Here is a 24851-nt window from a genome sequence, read left to right as displayed (position 1 = left end):
GGCACCCCAGATCCAGCTCAAAGTGTTCCTGTCCTTGCTCGGCCCCAGAGCCCAGGCCCCTGGCGTTCTGAGCAGAAGGCAGCCCTGGGAGGGGCCAGGGGACCAGTGAGCTAGAAGGAATAGGAGCTGACAGGCAACAGGCCAGCCTTCCTGCCTCCCTGCCGGGGCAGCTGGTTCCTCTCAAGAAAGCCAAAGCTGCTGAGAGAGATAGGCCCTCCAAACCACCACAGAGTTGGCATCTCTGGGCCCTTTGTGGCCTCCTCTGCCCACCCCCTAAAGCTCCCTGGTCAAGTCTCGTGGTTCCTGCCGCAGCTGCACCTGGTGTCCATTTGCAGGTATTGTGCTAAGAGCTGCACCTCTGGCCCAAACCTTCCTCTTGGCCTGGCAGGAGTTGAGAGACAGAAATTCTAATCCTGGCCCTAAAGTTGATGCTGTGTGACCCTGGACAAGCCCCTTCCCCTCTCTGGTGAGGCCAAGAGCCTTCACTTTGGTTCCTGGGAGAGCTGAGTACAAGTCCCAGGTCAACCACTTTTCAGCTGGTAACCCCTCTGAAGGCTCAGTTTATTCGTCTATAATAGACAAGTGGCAATTCCTATCTCACAGGTTCTTCTGAGGATTCAGTGAGACGAATGTGCACGTGATGGAGTGTCTCAGCTTGAGTCTGAGAGAGTCTGACCCTTCTCCCAGAGAGGCAAGGGAGACCTATGGGAAGGCTGTTTGCTTGGGGGTTGGGACAATTTCTAGGAAAATATCTCTTAATCTGGGCCGTTCTTGGAACTCAGACTATCTGAGCACGTTGGGTAGACTCATGTGATGTTCCACCAGAGACTGAAGAGGAGAAGGAATTATGGGTGAGGAGCTTGACCTGACCACAGGCAAGGCCTTCACTCACCGATCCTGTGGGCCAGGCCCTGGGCTGGGGGCTGGACAAGCAGTGACTAACAGTAGTCAATGTCTTGATCTCACAGAACTTCTATTTAAGTGAGAAGAAACAGAAGTTCAACAACTAAAGGAATTAAGCTGGGCAAAGTGGAGGTAGCAGGGGAGAATGTTCCAGGCAGGGGAGACAACTTGGGCAAAGGACCTGAGGGGCTATTTCCAGGAACTGCACAGAGGCCAAAGGGCTGAGTGGAAAAGGTAAAGAGAAGAGAGGTGAGGCTAGAGATGGGGGCAGGGTCCCGATCATGCAGAGCCTCGGAGGCTACAATGAAGTTTCCGTATTTATCCTAAGGACAGTTTGGCAGCCTGTGGTTCATGGATAGGCACAGGGGTGTCTCTGAAGCCCCTGGAGCTGTGTGACAAATAGTAACGCATAACAGCATGTTTCTAGGGAGAGCATAGCTTTCATCAGATCCTCAGATGGGTTTGTGATCCCCAAAGAATCGGGAAGCTCCTTATATGAGTTCATTCCCAAGCGCATACGTCCGAGCTAGTGGCAGGCATCCTAGAATCTTCTGAGAGCTGGCCCCTACCCCCCACCTCCAGCTCGGCTCAGCCTCTCCCATCTTCACCCTGTGCTCCACCCAGACAGAAGTGCTTGCAGTTCTCTGTCACTCTGCTGTCAGCCTATTTTTGCCTGTGCCTTCCCTCTGCTCAAGAGGCCCTTGCCCACCACCCTGCCCCCACTGCCGCCTCCCCACCTCTCTAGCTCCCCCTGGTTCTTTAAAGTCAGCTCAGAGTCTGTGGTCCTCTGGGAACCTGCTCTGACTCCTGCCCTGTGTCCTTCCCACCCTGTACTGCTCTCAGCACTGTCTACTGCCTTTTCTGGGCCAGGAGCTCTGTGGGACTGGGACTGTGTCTTATTCACCTCAGTGTCCCCATCATTCAGCACTGGGCACCTAGTCACACAGGTCAGCAAGTGTTGGTGGGAGACACAATCCACACTGAGGTGGAGGCTGCAAGATGGGCTGGTGGACACTAGAGGGCACTGTGGCTACTGGAATCCTGGTCTGAAGCTGGCCAAGCAGGACCCTAAGGCCTGGTAAGCAAACCGCCTGTGTCCAGGGGCCCTGAACCATGGACACTGCTCTTGGGATCTGCAGCTCCTCAGCTTTGGGCTTAATTGACCAGGGTCCCCATTCCAGCCTCCCAATTTACTTTCTGCTCCCTTTCCAGACCACTTGTTCTGACAGCGCCATCCTACTGCACATACAGCCTTTGTAATTCACAAATGCAAGTGCCAAATACCCTTCCCCAGCCCCCAGGATACAGTTTGTGCTCTGGCTGCAACACTCTCCACGTCACCCTCCCACACACACTGCTCACCTGGCTAACTTCTACTCATCTTCCAACCCTCAGCTTAGACGTCAGCTTGGAGAAGCCTCCCTGACCCTCGGGTTGGGTTGGGTATATTTCTGGGGTGCTCACACAGCACCCTACACTTCCCCTGTAATTGTCTGTCATTGTCCTCTTCCTGGCCTGTTTCCCTACAAGACAGCGAGTTTCCTCAGAGCAGGACTCTGGACTCTGATATTACTCATCATCATTATCAACTGCATTTAATTTAGCACATTAGTGCCTGGCACAGCATCCCTGAGTGAATGGCTGAATAAATGGATGGACGAATGGATGGATGACCTCGAACAAGTCACTACCTCTCCAGTTTTGTTTTGTTCCCTATTAATAGAGTGGATGTAATCACTACTTAGCAGGGCGGCCAGAAAGATTAAAGATAATATGTGTTGAGTGCTCTTGAACAGTACCTGATACATAGCACACATTTTTGGAATCAAAACAATTGTTAACATTTGGAATAGTGAAAAAAGGGAGGCGAGGAGCTGAAGGAGACTCTGCCTAGAGCCTGGGATGATCTCACCCACTCAGGTTGACCATTTACATGTAGAAGATGGCTTCAACAATAATAAGAAAAGTATAATTTTTATTAGAAATAACAACAGCACCTGCTATGTGCCAGGCCAGAAGCAGGAGGCCAGCAGCCTCTAGTCTCAGCCAGAGAACGCGAGGCCAGGGGTGAGGTCAGAGCCCTGGGCATTGTCCCTGCATCTGGAGACCAGTCATTACAGGCACAGCTGGTTCCAAACTCTTTACTCATAGGTGAAAACTTGTCTAAGGGGTCATTAATTCCCTCTGTAATTATGTAAAAACTGCAGGGTTTGTATTAATGGAAAACTAAGCTCAAGCGTCAAGCTGATAATATTGATAATGTGTGCTTGTAATTATATACTGCAGATAACTATAAATTCAGTCGGTGCACTAATAAAATGTAAAAATTCCTGATGCGACCGGGAACTTGGTAGCAGCTGCACCATGGGCAGCATTGTGCCAGTCACTCCGAGGCTATGAAAATCACCACATATTGGGAACGATGGCAATATTCACTGTGCGCTTAAAAGCTGTTTCGGCATAAAATAAGGAAAAATTTTTAGGTAAAACAGGGCATTTTGATGCAAGAGCATGAAATTTGAAAGCATAGTGAGCAAAGGTCAATTTGTCTTACAGTAGGAACCAAAATCTTGACGAATGGGCAATCTTACAGCCCTGCATCTCTGAGCAGACTGCCACCCAGGCTCCCACCTCACTGTGGACACATAAAAGTTGTGGTCACTGTAGGAGACGGAGCACCAAGTATTTGACCTTCTCTATCTTCACCCACTTCAAAGAGAATCGAGTCCCACCTGCAGCCCCTTGCCACCTCATGCTACCATAGGCCACACAGAAATGCTACGGTATGTGGGGGTGGACCCTGGAGCTGGAATGTCATGTTACTTCCAGGTCTGTGGCTACATCAGGCCCTGTGAAAGCAGAGGAAGCAAGTCTAGGGAGAGGAGGAGTCAGTGACAAAGAGATGACAGGGACCAGGCAAGCCATGAGAGATGAGAGCCAAGACATGGGCCCCAGAGATGGAGGGAGAGAGGGTGAGAGAGAGGGAAAGAACAGTCTTGGTCCCTTGGTCCTTGACTTCTTGGTCCCACTTCCAGTTGGCGTGTGGCCTGGCTATGCTTCATTTCCTGTTCTTAGGTTCCGTGAGATGTAGCTTCACAAGAGTTCCCCCTACCCTTTATTCTTGACCAAGTTTCAGTGGGTTTCTATTTCCTGCAACAAAATGTACCCACACTAAGACAAGGGGAACTGGGGATATAAGTGCAGGGTTTGCACAAGCAAAAACGCATAAAGGACACTTATGTAGGGAGGGGTGAATGCAATTCTAAAGCATTTGTGTTTCTTCCCCAAATGCTCCTGCATTTCCTGACACTTTCTACCACAGACAAGCGCTGAAGCCACACATGCACACACTGACATCCAGTAGTATACAGAAACAAAGGCAGCAACAACCAGATATGCTCCTCTGCGGACACCCTGGTGTGCACGACCGCGCGAGCATGCGCTGCTGCCCCTGCGCTCTGCACACCCCGTGGACAGGGCTGGCCGGGCAGGGAGCACCCACACGCCTGGGCCCGGGGCGCTGCCGGCGAGGCAGGGCTCGGGCCAGGAGTGGAGGCTTGACTGCCGCTGCGCAGCCTCCCTCCCCAGCTGCCAAGTGACTCATCCCCAGGGCTGCTAATTAAAGCCAGGACAGAGGGGACAGAAGCGAGGGGAGGGGAAGAGAGAAGTTTATTTTGGTGCCAACCAGGCACGCAGCCAGCTTAGGGGTCACCCACTTCCTGGAGCTGGGCCAGGCGGGGGCAAAGGAATGCAAACAGGAAGGGGAGGGAGGACACTCTTACCCCTTCTTGTGTCTTGTGAGCTTCCTGTAAAGTTACCTTCTTTGGGAAAAATTACCCAACTTCCGCTGCCTCCCTCCTCCTCTGTCCCACTGTTAGATTCCAGCTCCGCCCCCTCCAGACTCTCGTCCTTACAACTGGCTTCTCCTTGGCAGCAAACTGCCATTTGGGCTTGCCAGAGCTGGCTCATATGTGTCTGTACCCCGCTTCTGTCCCCCCGTCTCTCGGCCCTGGGATCACAGGCCTGCATAGGGCACGCTCTGTGGTGCTTCTGGAATGTGACTGGGCTAACCCAGGTACAGCACAGTGTGGTGACAGCCACTGCGAAGGTGCGGATTCCCATCCTGGTTCCACCAGGGGGCTGGGCTGGGCTGGGATTATTTTAGCTCTCTAAGCCTCAGTTTCCTCATCTGTAAAATGACAAGAGTATGTACCCTATCAGATTATTGTGAGGATTAAATGAGAGAATATATGAAGGCGCACAGCATGGTGCCCATAGCTTTAGTGGTCACCCAGTAAGTGCTGCTGCTAACATTCACCTCAGGCCTGGGCGGCAGCAGGTACACAGACCAAATTCCAGGCCTGGCTCCACCACACAGTACCCGGGGGACCGCAGAGAAGTCACATAAGCTCTCAGAGCACTATCTCTCATGTAAAATGGGATTTGTGCTACGACACCACAGATTTACTGTAAAGATTTCAGCCTGTCAAGTGTCCTGTGTGGAGTCCAGCTCTTAGAAGCGGCTTGATAAATCGCAGCAGTGATTACTAAGGATGGCAGGAGTAGCTCAGACCTTTGGAGCCAAAGAAGCCCAGGAGGGAGGCAGCAGGCAGGGAAGACATCCCAGAATGGGCAGCACTGAAGCTGAATCTCCTCCCCACTCCAGCACACTGGGCAGGCGGTAAGTGACAGGTTTGCAGGCAAAGGAAGTGGTGGGAACAGATAGCAACTGGACAGGGCAGGCACCCGGGCTGCACCAAACAGGAGGCAACCTGGAAGGGAAGAGTCCACGCACCTGGGGCAGCTCTGGGGACTGGTAGTGCCTTGGACATGTGAATGGGGGAACCACGGGAAGTTTTCCATGAGGTCTCAGCCACCGCAGATTACCAGGAGGTCAAAACAAGGAAGAATTTTAGAAATTATCTAATCCAAACTCCCGTTGGACAGATGGGGGCACTGAGGCCCAGAGTGGGAGGCCTCCTCTGGGAGCAGAGCCAGCAGTGGCTGCTCCTCCCACCTCTCCTCCCAAGGTTGCAGCGGCTCCTGTTGCCATGGGGACATCCCAGGCTCTGCGGGTGTCTTAGGCTCCTCACCCTCTCCCTCCTTCCCTAGCAACAGGCCACCTCCTCCAGCTCTCATCCTTGCGTGCCTAGCAACCCCAGCCTGTCCCCGGTCCCCCACTCCCTATATCCAGCCTGACCCTAACTGCAGAGGCCTGGGGTCTCTCCGCTTCTGGTGGCAGAGGTATTGGTCCCTCCTGCCCCTCTGTTTTCAGGTTCTACACTTCACATTTCTCAAACTTGACTATTCAGCATATGACAATGGGTTAGGTTAGGGGAAGGCAGAGGGCACTCCAGTGTGTTAGCCACTATTTTGTGCTGAGCATTGCTTTACAGTAAATTACCTCATCAACCCACAGAAGTCAGAACTATTACCCTCATTTTACCCATGAGGAAACTAATAAGGATCCGAGAAGTGAAGTGACTACGCAAAGAACACACAGCTAGCCCTGGCCGGTTGGGCTCAGCGGTTGGAGTGTTGGCCTGCGGACCAGAGAGTCCTGGGTTCGGTTCCCGCGAGGGGCACGTACCAAAAAAAAAAAAAAAAAGAACACACAGCTAGGAAGCAGCTCTGCTGAGAGCTAGCTTCGTGAACTGGAGCCATTGCCAGTCCCTCTCTGGACCTTGGCTCCGGTGCCTGGAAGTCTGAGGACTTCTCACGGATCTACAGGAAGTCCAGGCACCTTCTTCTGCCCACAGCCCTCCTGCAACACCAGCTGTTCAGCTCTAATTAGACTCCACACTTCCTCTGGCTCCCCATGCTTGGAAGCCCTGAGGCCTGGGCCTCACCACCGGGGTTTTCAATCCACCAATTCTGCTCACTCCTTGCTGTTCTGCTTCCAGCACAGCAGTGGCCTACTCCCTCTCCTGGTGTTTCACCTACCCTCCTAACCGTTCCCCTTCCCACGCACACCATGTTCATTAGAGGAGGACACTGGGGCGCCAAGGGATGAACAGTTTTGTCCAAAGTCACGTATCTAGACGGTGACCTAACAATAAATGGAGCCCTTGGCTTCCCTTGCTATGCTGCAGAGCCCAGCCCCTGCTCCAGACTTCCCCGGCTCCTCACTGAGGACAGACGGTGCCCGTGACCCCGCCCTGACCTGCGCTCCATCTTTACCATTTGAGCCTTTCCTGCCCAGATCTGTTTGAGCCCAACCGACTGCCACCATCTCTAACTCCACCCTCACTTCTTGGGCGTGCTGGTTCCATTTGCAGCGATGCCCTCTGTATGCAGAATGTGCATGTCCGCCCTCCACAGCCCAGCTTAGATGCCACTTTCTCCCGGAAGCCATCCCTGACCCCTAACTGAAGTGAGCTCAAGAATTCACATGCAGGCACCGACAGCATCCTCAGACAGCCCCACCTGGCCCTGGTTCCCAGTTACATCTTCCCGCCATGTTTGCAACATTTTGCCCCCCAAGTGCTATGCTTCACGTCCCTTCCACAGCCCAAGTTTGACCCTTGCTTTTCCCATTGCTGACTCCTCAAGGCCCCTGTAGCTTCCTTGACTGTGGAACCAACACAGACTCTGGCTTTGGAACCAGACAGCCCAAGGTGTGAGTCAGAGCGATGCCATCCGGCCCCATTGCCCTTCTTTCCTTGACCCTCTCAGGAACCTCATATTCCTCGTCTGTAAATCAGGGACCCAAATCCATGTCTAATAGGGCTCTCGTGAGCTTTCAATAAGAACATGTTCAGAGTTCTTAGTGTGTGAGGAGAAAATGATAGCTGCTATTATTACTAATATTAAGGATGAGGATGAGGATGATTACTATTATCTGCAAGGCTTCCAACAGCTCCCGCAGGGATGGCGTGGGCCGGGCTCTGGGCTTTGTGCCAGGCAGACCTGGGTTTGAATCCAGACTCAGCCTAATACTAGTTGTGTGGCTGTGGGCAAACCAGGCCCAGCCACAGTTCCTGGACTGTAAAACAATGACGGTCAGGCCAGCCCAGGCTCTGCTTACAGTGTCACTGGGAGGATCAAACAAAAGAAAGTCCTTGACAACTTCAGTAAGCTGTAAAGGCCTAACATATCACCATATGACTTATGATTATGATAATTACTAAATACCCTGAGCTACAGGTCCCATGAACTCCCCTGCTGGGAAGAGCTCAGAGTTAGAGACGCGGTCAATCTGTCCCTTGACAAGTAGCAGGCGTAGCATCAGGAATGCCTGGGGGCCTGTGCTGGGAGTCAGCCCAAATGGCCTTCCTCTGAACCCACAGTGGGACAGTAGGATCCATGTCCTTTGTCAGACCAGAGCCTTCCGAAATGCTAGCACAGGCTGTGTCAGTGCCGTAGCCTTCACTGGTTGGGCAGGAACTAAGTGTCTTGTCATATACACTGGGCCTAACTGCGGACATCACATTCCCCTTGCTTTCCTGCTGCTCCCCTTCCACAGCCCCTGCCTTGGCCCTGGGCAACAGTGTGCTCACCTCCCCCCTGCCTGGGATGCTAGGGCGCAGTTCGTCTCCTTACGCACCTCTGTCTGCAGGCCAGGCTCCTCTGGCCCGCCCACATTCACTGCCTGGGAGCCGGACCCGAGCTACTGCATATGGTTGGACAAGATGTGCCCTGCACAAGGGTTCACAGCCAAGAGGGCATGAGTAGGGGCTGAATCCAACCTGTGCTCTGCTCACTGAGCTGGAAATCTGGTGCTGGGCTGCAGTAGCCCAGTGGAAAGGGAACATTCCTCCAACTGATCCACCCTGGGGATTCGACTCCTTGCAAAGTGCTACGTATGCTCATCGAAGCCCTTGACTGGGACCTAGTGCAGGTATCCCAGGCCTCTGTTGCCTAAGCCCATCTCAGAAGCCCACCCCATCACCCCTGACCTGAATGCTAAGACTGATGGGCCCCCCGCTGAGACCCCCATCAATCTCACTCAGTCCCACGTGCGTCTTCATGAAGCTTCTGTTGGCTTAAGGCCTGGGAAGTGCAAATAGCTCTCGTCTCTAACCCAGTTTTACTCCCGGCTGCTCAAGTAGCAGATGGATCACACCCTCAAAACTTACTGAAACTTGGAAACGTTTTTATCAAGCACGCCAAATAACAAAAAAAAAACAAAAAAACAAAAACAAAAAACCCAACAACAACAAACCAACGTGTGCTTGTCACCATAATATATATTTCTAATATGTAGAAAGTGTCACATCAAAAGTCCATCCTAATGCCGCTACTCGGGGCTCGAGTTGTTCAGGGCGGAGCGTGAAAGCCAGACCAGGGAAGCCCCACACCCGTTGTGCCCTCCTCTCCTGGAAGAAGGTAGAAAAGGTCCCAGAGCCAGAGCTGAACTCTCTGCAGGTCAGCTCTCCCATTTGGGCAGCTCCCACGAAGCCCTTCGGGGTTCAGCCCAGCCCCGCAGCCAGCTAGGGTCAGTCAGAAAGACTGAGGAACAGTTCCGACCCTCTCCCCGCGCCTGCCACATTCACCACAGCCCTCCCCCCACTCCACACCCACCCCGAATACCAACGGGACAAAACCCTTGGAGTTGGCCCCCACCCCTGCCCATGGATCCCAAAGTAACAAAGCAAAGGCCCCCACCCCAGCCCCGTCCCGTCCCCCAGTCACTGTTGGGGAAAGGTACTGACCTGACGGCTCTAGAATTCTCACCGTCGGATCTGAAAGGGAAACAGAGAAAACCCAGTCAGCATACGCTCTCACCTCTTCTCCCTCTACCTCGTGCAGTGGCCTTGAAGGCTAACACACATCATGAAAATGGGGAGGAAGGCATTTCGGGCGGAGTGAAAAGCTGGTGCAAAGGGCTCGAGATGGTAAAGGGGAAGGCCAGTTGTTGGGACAGGGTGGAGGGCAGCGTGGCTGGGGTGGAGTGAGCTGGTGGTAAGGTCGGTGAGGTCAAACAGGTGGCAGGAACCAACCATGTGGCCTGGCGAGGCACGAGGCACGGTGACATCTGAGGCCTTCCTCAGAGTGGCTGTGGGCAGGGGCAAAGTCCAAGCTTTGAACAACAGACAGCCCGAGCCTCAGATACCAGCCACTTACCAGCTCCGGGACCCAAGCAAGTTGCTTCCCCCTCTCAGAATCTGAGCCTCAGTTTCCCCACTTGTAACATAAGGCCAATTCTCACAGGGCTGTTGGGATGATTAAGCCCTCTGGAACCCAGCAGACAAGTGCCAGGTATTATTAACAACACAGAAAAGGCTTCGCCAATTGCCTGGTCCAACCTGCTTATTTTCCAGAGGAAGAGAACGAGGCTGAGAGGGTGAGTGAGTCAGCTGCTGAGCCGCTTCTACTACACTGGTCTGCCCTCTCCAGTGAGGCCCCCTCAGGGAAAGGAAGGGCGACAAAAGAGAATGGAGTGGGGGACAGCTTTCGGAAATGAGGGAATGAGTGAAATCTGAACCACACCCCTCGGCCACTCCTCCCCAAGAGCTGGGGGGGGGGGGGGCAAGAAGAAGGACAAGGGAACTTGGAAGAAGTGGGACAGTGTGGGAAGTGCCTGCCTCATCCCCTGCAATCTCTCTCTCCTCCTTGACCCTCCCTCCCCGAACCATGACACACTGCAGAGGGGACACAGGTGAACGCGTTGCAGGCTCTGTCCTCAGGTGAGAGAACCGTGATGTGACCTTAAGTGAAAGGAGCGTCATCTATGCTGGGTGCAAAATGAGGGCAGGACACACAGGAAGCAGGTGGGCCTCGGAAGACAATGTCTGTTGGGAGAGCGCTGGAGCGCGCCAGGCACCAGCGGGGCGGGGCGGGCAGCGCCAGGTGCTGGAGCTCAGACGCTGGTGAGTACGGTACTTCCAGTTCTGCTGCTGACTAGCTACATAATCCTGGGGAAGGCACTCCCCTCGGCCCAGCCTCACCTTTTACACTTGTAAGACGGGGGTGGGATGATGAGAATCCCTCCCCTTGTGGGCAGGGCTGTGAAGCTCAGCCTGGCACATGCTGCACAGCAGGGGATCGAACCTTCAGCCTTCGCAGCCCCCTGAAGGGATGGAGGACAGGGCCACAGAGCGCCTTTGCACATTTACTAAAACTTTCCATCTGACTCTGCAGCGGTAAGATTGCTTCTGAGGCCTGGTCTAACTATTCCCAGGTACCAGGCGAGAGTGAGCTAAGTTCAGTGACTTCCCAACTACCAACAGAATGAAAACCGAGCCCCTCAGCCTCTCTCCCTAACGTTAACCCTCTGCTCCAGGCAGGCCGGTCTACCCCACCCCACCCCCAAATACCAGCACACACGTATGCAGTCTGCTGTAATCAGGTCCTGACCCAGGAATACAAACCCTCCAGGAGCTCACCGACTGGCCACCTGCCACAATCTAGAGTGACATACATACTCATCTCCGTTCTCATGTGAACAATCACTGAGCACCTACCACACACCGGGCAAGGTGTCAGGCTCTCTTCCTACGTTATCTCCCTTGATCCTGCAAAGTGGGAATTACCCATCCAATTTTAAGATGATGAAACTGAGACTAAGAGGAGTCACAATGATTCGCCCCACGTCACACAAGTAAGGGGAGCTTGGTGTGAACCCCAAAGCTTGTGCTCCTACCGCCAGGCTCCACTGTACCAGTAGCTCAGTGAGCACAGTGAAGGTGACTGTCCTTATGCTGGTTCCCCAATGTCAAGACAGACCCTTTCTTCCGACAGATGTTAACAGTCCTCAAGATGGCAATTTAAGGGGAGCAAAAGAACTCCGTTGGGGCCATGATGCAGAGTGAATTAGCCGGTTCTCCTCACTGCGGAATGATTTTTACTAGTTTGGGGGATATACGATGTCTTATGACCCTCAAAGTGGGGTGCTTTCACCTCAGGCGTTTGCAGCCCCGTATGCATTTAGTGTATTATTAATTATGCATAGATAACAATCATCATTAACCTCTTCTACTCGAGGAAGCTGGGTGGCTATTTTTTGGGGGACAACACAGACTTCTAGAAAGAATGTTGGGTTCTATGAGGGCTCCTTCCCTAACAGGCAGCATGCGTGGACTTGGCCACGTCACTGCTCTCTGGACCTTGGTTCCTCGTCTATAAAACAGTGGGGCTGTGTGAGCTGAGTTCTGAACGATCTTCAGGCCCTAAAACATTTAGTTTCCTCAGAACCCCAAAGTTTCTCTCTTTTATCAACCAGGTTCAGCTGTCTACGTAAAAAGGCCAAGACCCAGGTAGCAGGCCTCCCTTTATCAATTCACGCCAGGAGAGGGGATGGGTATCTCCAGCTCGTCCCACAGCCTTCTCCTAATGAAAGGCCACTTAGGACCCCAGGCTTCTCAAAGGCTGGGCTATGCCAGTTCCCATCCTCAGGAGTGATGCTCACTAAATGGTAACGTACTGAAGCCTATGGGTATAGTGACTGTATTTTCTGAACCAAAAACTCAGACATGTAACCTGACCAAGAATTTTTTTTTTTCTTTACTGATTTGAGAGAGAGAGGAAGGGAGAGGGAGAGAGAGATAGAAACATCGATGAGAGAGAACATCGACTGGCCGCCTCCTGCATGTCCCCACTGGGGATCAGGCCCATAACCTGGGCATGTGCCCTGACCGGGAATCGAACGGGCAACCTCTTGGTGCATGGGTTGACTCTCAACCACTGAGTCACACCAGCCAGGCATGACCAAGGATTTTGATGTTGCTACTTCCAGGTATAAGGGACAATCTGGCAGATTGGAGAATAAATTGCAAAATACAGAAAGTTCCTGAACCTTTTGGGGACTCACGGGGACAACAGAGTAGAATAATTGAAAAGAATGTAAGCCTTCGATAGCCATAGTGGTTTCTGTCCTCGCCTCCCGACTTGATTCCCTGCCTCTGGTTTTGATCTTTTAAGCAACCTATAAATAGTACCTGGGGAAGCTATAAGACCCTCTCCCCAAGAACTTGGAATTAGATAAACAAGGTTGTCCTCCGAGAACTAAACTATTTAAAAAAACACACGTAAAATGCATCAGAAATAAGATATGCAAAGTTATCTGAAAGAAACAGACTGATTGGTCCTCAAACCAGGATTTGAGAACATGTCTAAAAAATCAGGTTTCTAACGAACAGAGATTGGACACCAATGAAAGTAGATTTTTTTTAAAGGAGACTTGAAAGGCAACTGTGAACAGGGCTCTTCCCAGAAGTGTCCCGAGGAGAAGGAGGTGGGTAGCCTGCGCCAGGAGTCATGCAGGTCTCTCCGAAGCCTGAGATCCAGTCCTGGGGGCAGCCAGAAACCTCCTCTTCCAAACATCACCTTATCTAACTGCAAGTCTCTTCAATGGACAACTCCCTTCTCTAAAGTGAAAACCAGTTGATGTAGTTCTTCTGCTTCCATCATTCAATAATTTCCTCACCAACATTCCTGCTGGCCAAGCCCAAGCTCCCCAAAGCTCTAAATCTCACTCTGCTCTTCCATCTTCCTTCCATCTTCCTTCCTCCTTCCTTCCTTCCTTCCTTCCTTCCTTCCTTCCTTCCTTCCTTCCTTCCTTCCTTCCTTCCTTCCTTCCTCCCTCCCTCCCTCCCTCCCTCCCTCCCTCCCTTCCTTCCTTCTTTCTTTTTAAAGCACATTTGGTATTTGATACCTGGAACACTTTTGGCCCTCTTTATGGTTTTTAAATTATTTTTAACTTTATTACAGCGATGTGTGAAATTGCCCTGGCCGGTAGCTCCGTGGTTAGAGTGTTGGCCCACAGACTAAAAGGTTGCGGGTTTGATTCCCAGTCACGGACACATACCTGGGTTGCAGGTTCGTCCCACCACGGCTGGGGTTGTGTGGGAGGCAACCAATCGATGTGTCTCTCTCCCCATCCCTCCATTCCACTCTATCTAAAAAACGAATGGAAAAATATCCTCAGGTGAGGATTAACAAAAAATAAAAATAAATTTAAAAAGTTATGCATGCAATAGTTTAAAAAGTCAAACTGTAAAAGGAACTTAACAAAAATAATAGACTTGTCAACTATTTTACTTATTTTTTCTGAATTCATGTTCATAGTTCTAAAGGAGATGCTCATATTGCTGATCTGTGTTTGAACTGTGTGTGTGTCCTTTTCAAATTTTATTTTTACTAAAGTAAAAACACAGACTCCCCACTCTTCCTGTCTTTCCCCCAATTCCCATGCTCAGAGACAGTTTTCAAGTCTTTTAACTGCCTTTTTTTTTTTTTTTTTTTTTTAGTATTTACCTCCTCATTTCTAACCTCTGAGCCAAACCGGCCAGGGCTACCTCCTCATTTCTAAAGAACACACGCTTGCTTCTATTTATTTATTTTTTAGTTGTATGTATTATGTACGGAATTTCTACTCTTCAGGGAGAGGAGACAGCTCCCTCACACACTTCCACCGCTGGCGCCCAGTGCTCATCCAGGCCCACACCCCATCCTCTCGTTCCACCGCTGCAGTCATATTGCAAAGTTTTGGTTAAATTAACATTAGTGGTTTCCATTATTAAAGCTACCTCGATACTAATTGTGGATAAATCATAGCATATGCTATAATTACATTTCTTTTCCCATACAACTGTTTCTTTTCCCTGGTGTTGATCACTATTATTATTATTATTACTTTTTACTTACAGAGTATTTTTCATATATATGATCAATTCTCCCCACACTCTGTCACAAGTGTAATTTTCTTCTCTATGTGTTTTGACAGGTAATCCATCAGATATTCTTTTTCCTTTGAAACATCGTCCCTGCTGCAATCCAGACAGATTATTCTCTAGGCCTGTACAAGGTTGCCCTAAGACCTTCTCCCTTCTCCATAACCCTGCGGTTCTGTGTTGGATTTCCTGTTTCCTAGATTCCTTGGCCTTTTTTTGTTTTGTTTTTAGTTCATGTCTGCATTTCACTGAAGCACTTTCTCCAGTGCTTCATGAGAAAAGAGGCTTGGGGCATAAAATCTTCAGATCGTCTGTGTCTGAGAATGTCTTTATTATACCTTCACCTTTGATTGATACCAACTGAGTATAGACTTCTAGGTTGGAAGTTATGTCCCCTCAGAATTTTGAGAACATTGCTCCATTGTCCCTTAGCTTCCAGTGTTGCTGTTGAGAAGTCCAATGTAATTCTTTTCCTTGATCCTTTGTATATGCATGATTTTTCTCTGGAAGCTTTTAGGATCTTCCCTTTATCCCTGGGATTTCACAGGAGCATGCTTTGGTATCGATCTTTTTATCATTTACTTTGCTGGTTACTCAGTGGGATTTTCATTCCTTTGGTTCTGGAAATGTCCTTGTATTATGTCTTTGATCATTTATTTCCTGCTGTTTTCTCCATCCTCTGTTTCTGGAACTCCTATTATTGGATGATAGATGTTGAAGTTTCTCAACTGATCCTCCAATTTTCTCATCTTTTCTGTTGTCCATCTCTTCGTTTTGTTATTATGCTTCCTCGGACATTTCTTCACCTTTCATGTTCTAGTCCTTCTGTTGAAATCTTTATTTTGGCTTTCGCTATCTTTTATCTCCCAGGTTTTGTCTCCTCCCTTCATTATCTCTGTTCATTCCAAGTTCTTTTCTAAAATGTTTGCTTGCTTGCTTTTTTGGGTCATTCTTGAAGGTTGATGGTCTTCCTCAAATAGCCTTGCACTAGCTGATCATCTCCGGCTACCTAAGGCTTGGAGGTTTTTAAATGTTACTTTTATTGAGGTTTAATTTACATGAAATTAAGTATACCTATTTTAAGGGTCCTTGGCTAGTGATTTTTGGCGATTGATTCCCATGATACTAACAAGATGATGGGAATCTCTGTGTATAGATGGCGCTTGCCAGGTGGTGGGCTTCAGTACAAAGTTACTGAGCTTCAAGCCTGTTCTTTTATTGGAAGTCTCCCAAATGTCATATTTTGGAGGCCTTTTTCCGGAGTCTTTCAGTTTCCCCATAGAAGACTCCTTCACCTTTTTTTGTGGTCCTTTGGCGTCCAGGAAGTAGGGGAATAGAAGGAAGTTGGGGTCCTGCAGTTTTAGGATGCAGATCCCTTTAGGTTTGCAGTCTTGTTTCACCCCATCCTCCATTGTGCCTGGTGTCCCAAGCCCAGAGCCATTTAACTTCAATTTCTCCAAAGAATCAACCTCCAGCTGCAGAGTGGGGGGTGGGAGCTATCCCTGACTGGATGGGGTAGGGGAAGGGCCAAGAGGGTCTGTTAACAGATTTTTAATATTCTCTCTGTTTTCAGTTCCATATCTCACCCTGCTTTGTGGTTCATAGCACCTATGAATCCTGAGCATTTATGGGGCTTGCTGGATAGAATAGTTTACTTCTTTCTTATTTTATTTTTTCCTTTATTGATTTTTAGAGAGAGAGGAAGGGAGAGGGGGAGAGAGATGGAAACATCGATGAGAGAGAACATCGACTGGCCGCCTCCTGCACGCCCCCCACTGGGGATCGGGCCCACAACCTAGGCATGTGTCCTGACTGTGAATCCAACCAGCAACCTCTTGGTGCCTGGGTCGACGCTCAACCACTGAGCCACACCAACTGGGCGGAATAGTTTACTTCTGGTCAGCATTTCCAACCTTATGTGTTTCCAATATTTTTATTCCTTTACTCATATTTCAGTGGTATTTGGGGAAGCAACGGACATTAATAAGTTTATTCAATTTGTTGTGTTTAAGAGGAAGTTCCCCTTCTTATTCTAGCCAACTCATATTCATCCTCCAGTGACTTATTTAGGCAAGAACTCCTCCAGGAAGCTTGTCTTAATGTCTCTAGGCTGGATGAGGAACCCTTCCTCTGTTCTCCCATGGGATCCTTTTCTTGACTCTATCACAGCCCTGATCAAACTGTTCTGAAAGTGTGCATTTCCATGCCTGACTCTTCCTGCAGACTGGGAGCTCCTGCTGGTGTGGGGCTGTGTCTTAGTCATGTCCATACCTCAGTTCCCAGTATCTGGCCCACAGAGGTACAGAGCCAATAAGAGGTGCTGGAATGAATGAATAAATGAATGACTATAAGAATGAATCAGAGCAGCCAGAGGGACCATCTAGAAAGGGAAATAAGCTGAATGCAACTGTTCCTGTACAAGGCCAGTTCCCTACAACTAGTAAGTTCCTGAAAAGCTGTCTGTGCAAAGATGTCTACTATAGCATGATTTAAACCAGTAAAAAAATGAGCCCAGCATTTACACCCTATATTCAGAGGACGGTTAAGTACATACAGTATATCCTGGTAATTAAAAATGATGCCATTAAAAAACAATGCTGCCCTGGCCGGTTTGTCTCAGCAGTTAGAGCGTCGGTCCGCAGACCCATGAGTCTCGGGTTCGATTCTGGTCAAGGGCATAAATAGAAAAGTATCCTCAGGTGAGAAATAAAAAAAATCAAAACAACAATGCTTATGCCCTGGCCGATGTAGCTCAGCAATTGGAGTCTCAGCCTGCTGATCAAAGGGTTACGGGTTTGATTCCCAGTCAAGGGCACGTACCTGGGTTGCAGGTTCTTCGATCCCTGGCCCCAGTTGGGGTCATGCGGGAAGCAACCAATTGATGTGTTTCTCTCACATGGATGTTTCTCCTCCCTTCTCTCTCTGCATCCCTCTCTCCCTTTCACTCTATCTAAAAATCAATGGAAAAATATCCTCGGGTGGGGATTAACCAAAAATAAATAAAATTTAAATAAATAAATAAGTAAAAACAATGCTTATGAAGAATATGCAGTGACATGAAGAAATGCTCTAACAAAAAACACAAGAACGAATCACATGTGCTGTATCAGTTCGACTACGTGAAAAGAATGCAGGGAATGAGGGAAACACACCGAATGCTCAGAGTGGCTGCCTTTGTGTGTTCCAATGATGCATAATGTTTTTCTCCTCCGCTTTTCCAAGTTTTTCTAAATTTTCTAATGGAAGAATACATCAAATGTACAATTTTTAAACGCTTCCCCAAAAGGAAGATAAATATCCTGAGAGTGCTACGAACAAAGTACTGGGAAGGGGACTCAATGGTCTGTGTGCACATCCAGCAGTGCTCGCTGGGAAGGCGAGGCCCAGGCCCTTGCAACACCACCCCATCCTCACTACAAAGCAAGACCTAGCTCAGGAGGCCAAAGGAGGCTCGTGGAGCCCAGCCTAGGACACATCACAATGTCCTAGACCTACTGGGAAACAGAGGCCCCTACATTGGGCCCTGCATTTTAGAGGCCCTTCTCCTTGAGGTAAAGGGTCTGTGGGGCAAAGAGAATATGTCCATGAGGATCTTCGGCCCTCTGTCTTCCAGACTGACTCCAGGTGCTCAGGACCCCAGGATTGTCTGTCCATAGTTCTTGAGCTTTCTTGCACGAATTATATGGTCTTACTACCCAGGTCCATCTGCTATTGGGCCACCAAGGGGACAGGGAAGTAGATGGGGTTCGGATGTGGGCTAGGGTGTCAATGTATATCTCAAGGTTCCATATGAATCACAGGTGGGAAGAGAAGGGTGCAGGGCCAAAGGCCTCAACTGTACCTTGCCTTGGCCCCAGAAATAGAGGCAGGCAAGTCCATAGGTCCCTCCTAAGCCTCGGGGTTTGTAGAAGGGCCTCGCCTTGGGTGTTGGACAGATTTGGGTTCAAATCCATTTATTTTCTGTGCAACCACAAATGAGTCCATTCCCTGCTCTGAACTTGTTTCCCCAATTATAAAATAAGCATAATACTTTCAACTTCATAGAGTTGCTGTGAGGCTTGCTGGGGGCACAATGGTTTAGTGGTTGTGAGTACAGGCTTTGGGTCAGACAGGGACAGGTTTAAATTCTAGCTCTGGCCCAGCCGGTGTGGCTCAGTGGTTGAGCACCGACTCATGCACCAAGAGGTCGCCGGTTCAATTCCCAGTCAGGGCACATGCCCAGGTTGTGGGCCTGATCCCCAGTGGGGGGCACGCAAGAGGCGGCCAATTGATGTTCTCTCTCATCGATGTTTCTATCTCTCTCTCCCTCTCCCTTCCTCTCTCTCCAAAAATCAATAAAGAAAAAAAAATTTTTAAATCCCAGCTCTGCCCCTCCTAACTATGTGATTTACATCTCTAAGGTACAATTTGTTGATCAATGTAATAGAAATAATAATACCACTAATCCGATAAAGTTGTTGGAAGAATTATGGTTGTAATGAATACACAATAACATTGGAAAATGCTTAAATATGTAAAGGCTGTTAGATAATGGTCTTGTGAACACTGGCTATCGTGGGGTTGACCGGGCCTCTGCACCCCCTGTCCCCCTGCCCAGCCTTATTTGTCTCCAGAGCACGTACTGCTATTTGACATATTCTGCATTTTCTGGTTTCATTTCTGTCCCTGCCCCCTACATTCACGCACTAGAATGTTTGGTCCTCGGGGCAGAGGTTTTGTGTGTTTTGTTCACCGTCTCCCAGAGCCTGGAACAGTGGGACTGTGAAGATGTTCCTCAGCGGGTCGAGAAGGCATCTGCCACGTAGACAGGGGTAAAAAGGCATTCTTGGCCAGGACAACAGCTGGAACGTAGGCATGGAAGCATAAAGAAGTCCACTACACTTAGGGAACCCTAGGCAGTTCAGTACAACTTGAGTGCAAGGTCAGGAAGGGACCAGAGTGGCTAGAAAGACGTGTGGGGCTGTGATCTGACCCGAAGGTGCTTTGCTAGACCGCAGTGTGAGGAGACCTGACTGTGATGGTGAGGAAATGGAAAAGTACTGGGAGAAGCAAAGGTGCCTCCCAAGTTCCAGTGCCACCAACCCACGACCATGTGAAAGGTAAAATAAATAAATAAATAAATAACCTTTTGAAAGGTAGTTCAGGTGGAGAGAAAGACCCCTTTCTAAGGGGCCCATCTAAGCCAGGAATCAGACCTACAAATGACAAATGGGCAGGTATTGAAGTCAGGTGGATGAAGTAATGGTGACATGCAAGAATATCTTATAGCCCTGGCCAGTTTGGCTCAGCGGTTAGAGCGTCGGCCTGCGGTCCGGAGAGACCCAGGTTCGGTTCCCGCTAAGGGCACGTACTTCGGTTGCAGTTGGTCCCCGGCCCTGGTTGGTTGTGCGGGTGGCAGCCACTCGATGTGTCCCTTCACGTTGATGTTTCTCTCTCTCTCTCCCTTCCTCTCTCTCCCTCCCATTCTATCTGTACAAAAAATGGAAAAATATCCTCGGGAGAGGATTAAAAAAAAAAAAAAGAATATCTTATAAAGATTTATTAAAAGAGGAGAAGAACTAGATAAACCACAGGACAAATCAAAAAGCTTGTTGGATAATGTAACTGCTTTAGCAATGGACCCACACAACATCAAGGCCAAGACGATGGCGGGGATGCGAAATGAAGGCCATGGTGGTTTCAGCTGCTGGTTAGCTTTTTTTCCCCCCCTTTATAGATTTTAGAGAGACGAAGGACAGGGAGACAGAGATAGAAAGATCGATGAGAGAGAACATCGATTGGCCGCCTCCTGCATGCCCCCCACTGGGAATTTGGTCCACAGCCTGGGCATGTGCCCTGTCGGGGAAGCGAACCGGCGACCTCTTGGTCGATGCTCAATCACTGAGCCACACCAGCCGGGCTTCTGGTTAGCTTTTTATTTCTGATTATTCTTCCTATAGTACTTGTTACCACTACTTACTGGACAAGTTCAGGGATGGTAAGGATGGTGATGATGATAATGATTGCTGCATACTTCAAAGGAAATAGCTGTCTATCACTTTTTAAATTTCTTTTTCAGAAAATAAAGAGGCAAGTATCACCACATTTTTTTCTTATTTTTATTTTTTGTTAATACTCACCTGAGGATATTTTTCCATTGATTTAAAAAAAAAAAGAATAAAAGGGAAGGGGGAGACAGAGAGAGAAAGAGAGAGAGAGAGAGAGAGAGAGAGAGAGAGAGAGAGAGAGAGAGAGAAGCATTGATGTGAGAGAGACACATCAACTGGTTGCCTCCCGCACGACCTCGACCGGATCAAACCTGCAATCCAAGTACATGCCCTTGACTGGGAATCGAACCCACAACCCTTTGGTCCACAGGTCCACACTCTAACCGCGGAGCCAAACAGGCCAGGGCTCACATTTTTATTTTAAAGAGAAGAAAGACAGGCAGAGACTACAATGAAGAGAGCCTTCAACACCAAACAAGAGGGTGAACTTCATCCTGTAATTGCTAGGGAGCCTCTGGGAGGCTCTGTCCATGGAGTGATAAGGTTAAATGCTGTCCTCCCTAAACTCCCCAGTCCTTCCAATCACTAAAGCAACCTCTATTTGGTCCTTAGCATATTCTGCCTTCTAACAATAACAAAAGAATAAAGTGACTAATTACTAAGCACCTACAATGGTCCAAGACTTGTATTATCTTCATAACAGCTGTGCAGGTAGTTATTCTTCTTCTCATTGTATAGATGTGAAAACCGAGGCTCAGGGTAGCAATGTGATTTACCTAGAGTCACACAGCTAACAAGCAGTGCAGCTGAGATTCAAGTCTGGGTTTGTCTGACTCCAAAATCAATGCTTTTAACTGCTACAGCTGTGGCTTCCTTCCGTCACGCCAGAGCTAAGTGGCACTTCATCTCCCATATCAGCCCATAAGCTTGGCTTTTGTCCCTCACCTGGCTCGGGTCTCCCCTCCACACAGTGCAGGCCAGGCCCCTCCCCCATAAGCATTCAGGGAGTGCTTCTGGAAGAGATAATCACTCAAGACGGAAGAGGGGAGCACAGAAAGGAAGGTGGGGTTGGGCCCAGGTACTGCAGCCCAGCTCAGCTCAGCACTATGACAGGGAGAGAGAGAACAGGAAAATGGAACTGGCTTTCCAGCCTTCCCTTCTTGCCTCCCTCTGCTGGAGGAAGAGGGATGGAGGTTCAGTGATGATGGGAGCGGGAGTGGGCGGAAGGGGAGCAGCTAGAGCAGCAGCTTGCGGCTGCAGAAGCCTCAGCTAAGCCTCAAAGCCCCCTCCTGCGCACTTGGGGTCCATCTCTGGCCCAACTGCTCCCCGGTACCTAAGAAAGGATGCTGGGCTGTTCTCCAAGCACCCACCCAAATCTGGCCAAAGCACAGCTCACAGCAGACCCGCACCCTCTTCAGTCTCAGCAAGGGCGTCCGAGAGGTCGGGGGCTGACCCAGGCTCCAGAGGGGGGCAGTGGCAAGCAGGGGTCAGAATGGAGGTCTCCAGTTCCTCAGTTGAGGACTCTACACATGCCAAAATAAGACCATCCAGGGTTGGGTATTGGAGGGGCGCTAATAATAATTTCCATTCTCAATCTGGATTGAGAAAATACAACAATCATTTTTTTTTAATCCTCACCTGAGGATATTTTTGTATTTATCTTTAGATAGTGGGGGGGGGGGGGAGAGAGAGAGAGAAACATCGACATGAGAGAGACACATTGACTGGTTGCCTCCCACACAACCCCGGCCAGGGCTGGGGATGAACCGCAACCAAGGTACGTGCCCTTGACCGGAATCGAACCCTCAACTCACTGGTCCACGGGCTGACGCTCTAACTGCTGAGCCAAACCAGCCAGGGCCACAGCAATCATTTTTTAAAGTAGCTTTAGCCTTGGTTGGACCTCAAGAGCACAAATGTTTATATCCCCCCTCTCTCCCAGGACCCCACTAACATGAAAGTGAAAGAATAAAATAACGTACGAACTCATAACAGAGGCAGATGCAAGAGAGAGGGTGATGTCAGTGGGTGAGACATTTCCACAGATTTCTGGAAGCAAAAATCCAACAGAAGAGAGTTCACAGTGGAAGGAGAGCCAGGGATGCCACTTGGGGTTGCAGCCACCAGAGGCCCAGAGATACTCCAGGCTTGGAAATGGAAGGTATGAGGGAGGGTCTGAAACAGGGGGACAAACTGAAGGTAAATATATGAAATCCTCCCCTGTCCCCCAACCCCCAGAGCACAAGCTGCCTGGCATTCACCCTTAGGCAAAATATCAGAGGGCTTTTGGCTAAAGAAATTAAGTATCTGGGATGAATTAGGGTACCCAGTGCCCCCCAAATAAAGTGTTTTTTGTTCTGCCACTTGGGTGACATCCATTATAACAGCCAGCTCCCTGGCGGTTCACCTAAAATAAAGCCAGTGAGTGAACAAACCAGCCTGGATAGACAGACGTCTCAGTCAGACCTATTGACTTATTTGTAAACTATAAAATAGAAAATATGAGAGAAAAGATCAGTGGCCTAGATGATCCATTTAGGAAGTTCAACATCCCACTAACAGACATTCCAGAAAGAGAAAACGAAGGGGAGGAAACTATCAGAGAAATTATGTAAGAAAAAACCAGAGTGCATCAAATGGCAAGGGCTCGCTGAGTGTCAGGTGGGTTGAATGACAAACAGACCTGGAGCTGAGCGCTGGTTACATAAGGAATGTTTGGCTTGTAAAAATTGACCAGGTTATTCATTTGTGATATGAGCGCTTTTCTGCATGCCTATTCTATTTCAGTATGAAGTTAAAAAAAAAACAAAACCCTCTCCTAAAAATGTTCAAGTAAAAGGTCCCCAGAAGATGTGTTATGATTATCTTGTGGATTCAAGAACTCCACACAACAGTTAGCAACCAAGCTCATAAATAAGAAGGAAGGAAGGGAGGGAGGGAGGGAGGGAGGGAGGGAGGGAGGGAGGGAGGGAGAAAGAGTCCTGGTCCAAATGGGAAACAAAATAAGAGTGGCGCGATGGTGAGCAATTCGTAGAGCAGAAGAAAGGGGAATTCATTTGATCCTAAAGCTACAAACATTTTCCTGGGAGTACAGAGGTTGTGACAGTGGACCCGTGGGAAGTGAGGTACAATTATAGTACACTATTTGGTCCTGCAATGAATAATATTGACACAGTCATCATCACATAAACATAGTGTCTTGGTCAACTTTTAAAATTAATCTGTGTAGAGAAAGCACTGGAAACATAATCACTGTTACAGAACAAGATGCAAATGTAACGAGCCTCACAGGACGCAGGAGTACTGGGCACAGACAGGTGGGAGGTGGACGGGCAGAGCAGAGGCGGAGGGAAGAATGGGGCACTAATAATGCATCTTACCAACTGACGGGTCAAGAGACACTGTGGAAAATTGATGGAGTAAGAAATCACATTTTAAAATAGTATTCAAGCCCAGCCAGTGTGGCTCAGTGACTGAGTATCGACCCATGCACCAAGAGGTCGCTGGTTCGATTCCCAGTCAGGGCACATGCCCAGGTTGTGGGTCCGATCCCCAGTGGGGGTCATGCAGGAGGCAGCCAGTCGATGTTCCCTCTCATCGATGTTTCCATCTCTCTCTCCCTCTCCCTTCTTCTCTCTCTAAAAATCAATAAAGAAAAAAATTTTAAAATAGTATTCATAAAGTTACAAAGGTAACTAACAGAGGAACCAAAATAGTAATATAATGATCAAAATTTAGGAGGGGGTGAGAAAGAGCCAAGTGTTATAAATAAGCTAAATTCTCATTTGTCATGGTAGGGAGAGGTCAACAGATGATGTTTAAAGTTGATAAATGAAGAAATAACCATTGGAGCACGTTATTCAGAGATATGACGTTACCACCAGAAAACCTAAGTGGCAAAAGTGGTCCTTCTGGGGGGCTGAGAAGTAGGGGTAGGGAGACACTGGCTTTTTACTATACATGTCCTTGTGTACCATTTGCCTTTTTAAAATTGTGTGAATATAGTGCTTTGACTTCATTTTAAAAACAAGTCTCTCCTCTTTCTTTGGACCTCAGTCTCCCACGGTACATACAAAAGGAGGAGGTTGACGATTCCAGGGGGAGGTGACATGAAGACCTGTTCTCTAACCCATGCTTCTTTGTGTTTATTTTTTACTTTTGCTAATTCTCACCCGAGGATATTTTTCCATTGATTTTTTTTTTTTTTTTTTAGATACAGTGGAAGGGAGGGAGGGAGAGAGAGAGAAAGGAACATCGATGTGAGAGAGACACATTGATTGGTTGCCTCCCACCCGATCCCGACCAGGGCCAGGGGTGGAACCCAGCTACGTGCCCTTGACTGGGAATC

At 49.0% G+C, this 24851-nt stretch overlaps 1 protein-coding gene across 3 annotated transcripts in view; it reads right to left on the bottom strand.

Moving 5' to 3' along the window:
- The window catches only part of IQSEC2 (IQ motif and Sec7 domain ArfGEF 2), an 80169-nt gene that overhangs the window by 43627 nt on the left and 11691 nt on the right, over positions 1-24851 (bottom strand). For 2 of the 3 annotated variants that reach the window (XM_036271022.1, XM_036271026.1), the window contains exon 2: positions 9558-9587. The exons of the other annotated variant lie outside the window; for it this stretch is intronic. In XM_036271022.1, the coding sequence (XP_036126915.1) occupies positions 9558-9587 (30 nt within the window). The remainder of the gene's footprint in view (positions 1-9557; positions 9588-24851) is intronic. 3 annotated transcript variants of the gene reach the window in all.

Source organism: Molossus molossus, unplaced genomic scaffold (genome assembly GCF_014108415.1).
Source record: "Molossus molossus isolate mMolMol1 unplaced genomic scaffold, mMolMol1.p scaffold_m16_p_2, whole genome shotgun sequence".
In the NCBI taxonomy this organism is placed as follows: Eukaryota; Metazoa; Chordata; class Mammalia; order Chiroptera; family Molossidae; genus Molossus; species Molossus molossus.
The sequence above is the reverse complement of the archived record's forward strand: the minus strand, read 5'-3'. Positions and strand labels throughout refer to the sequence as shown.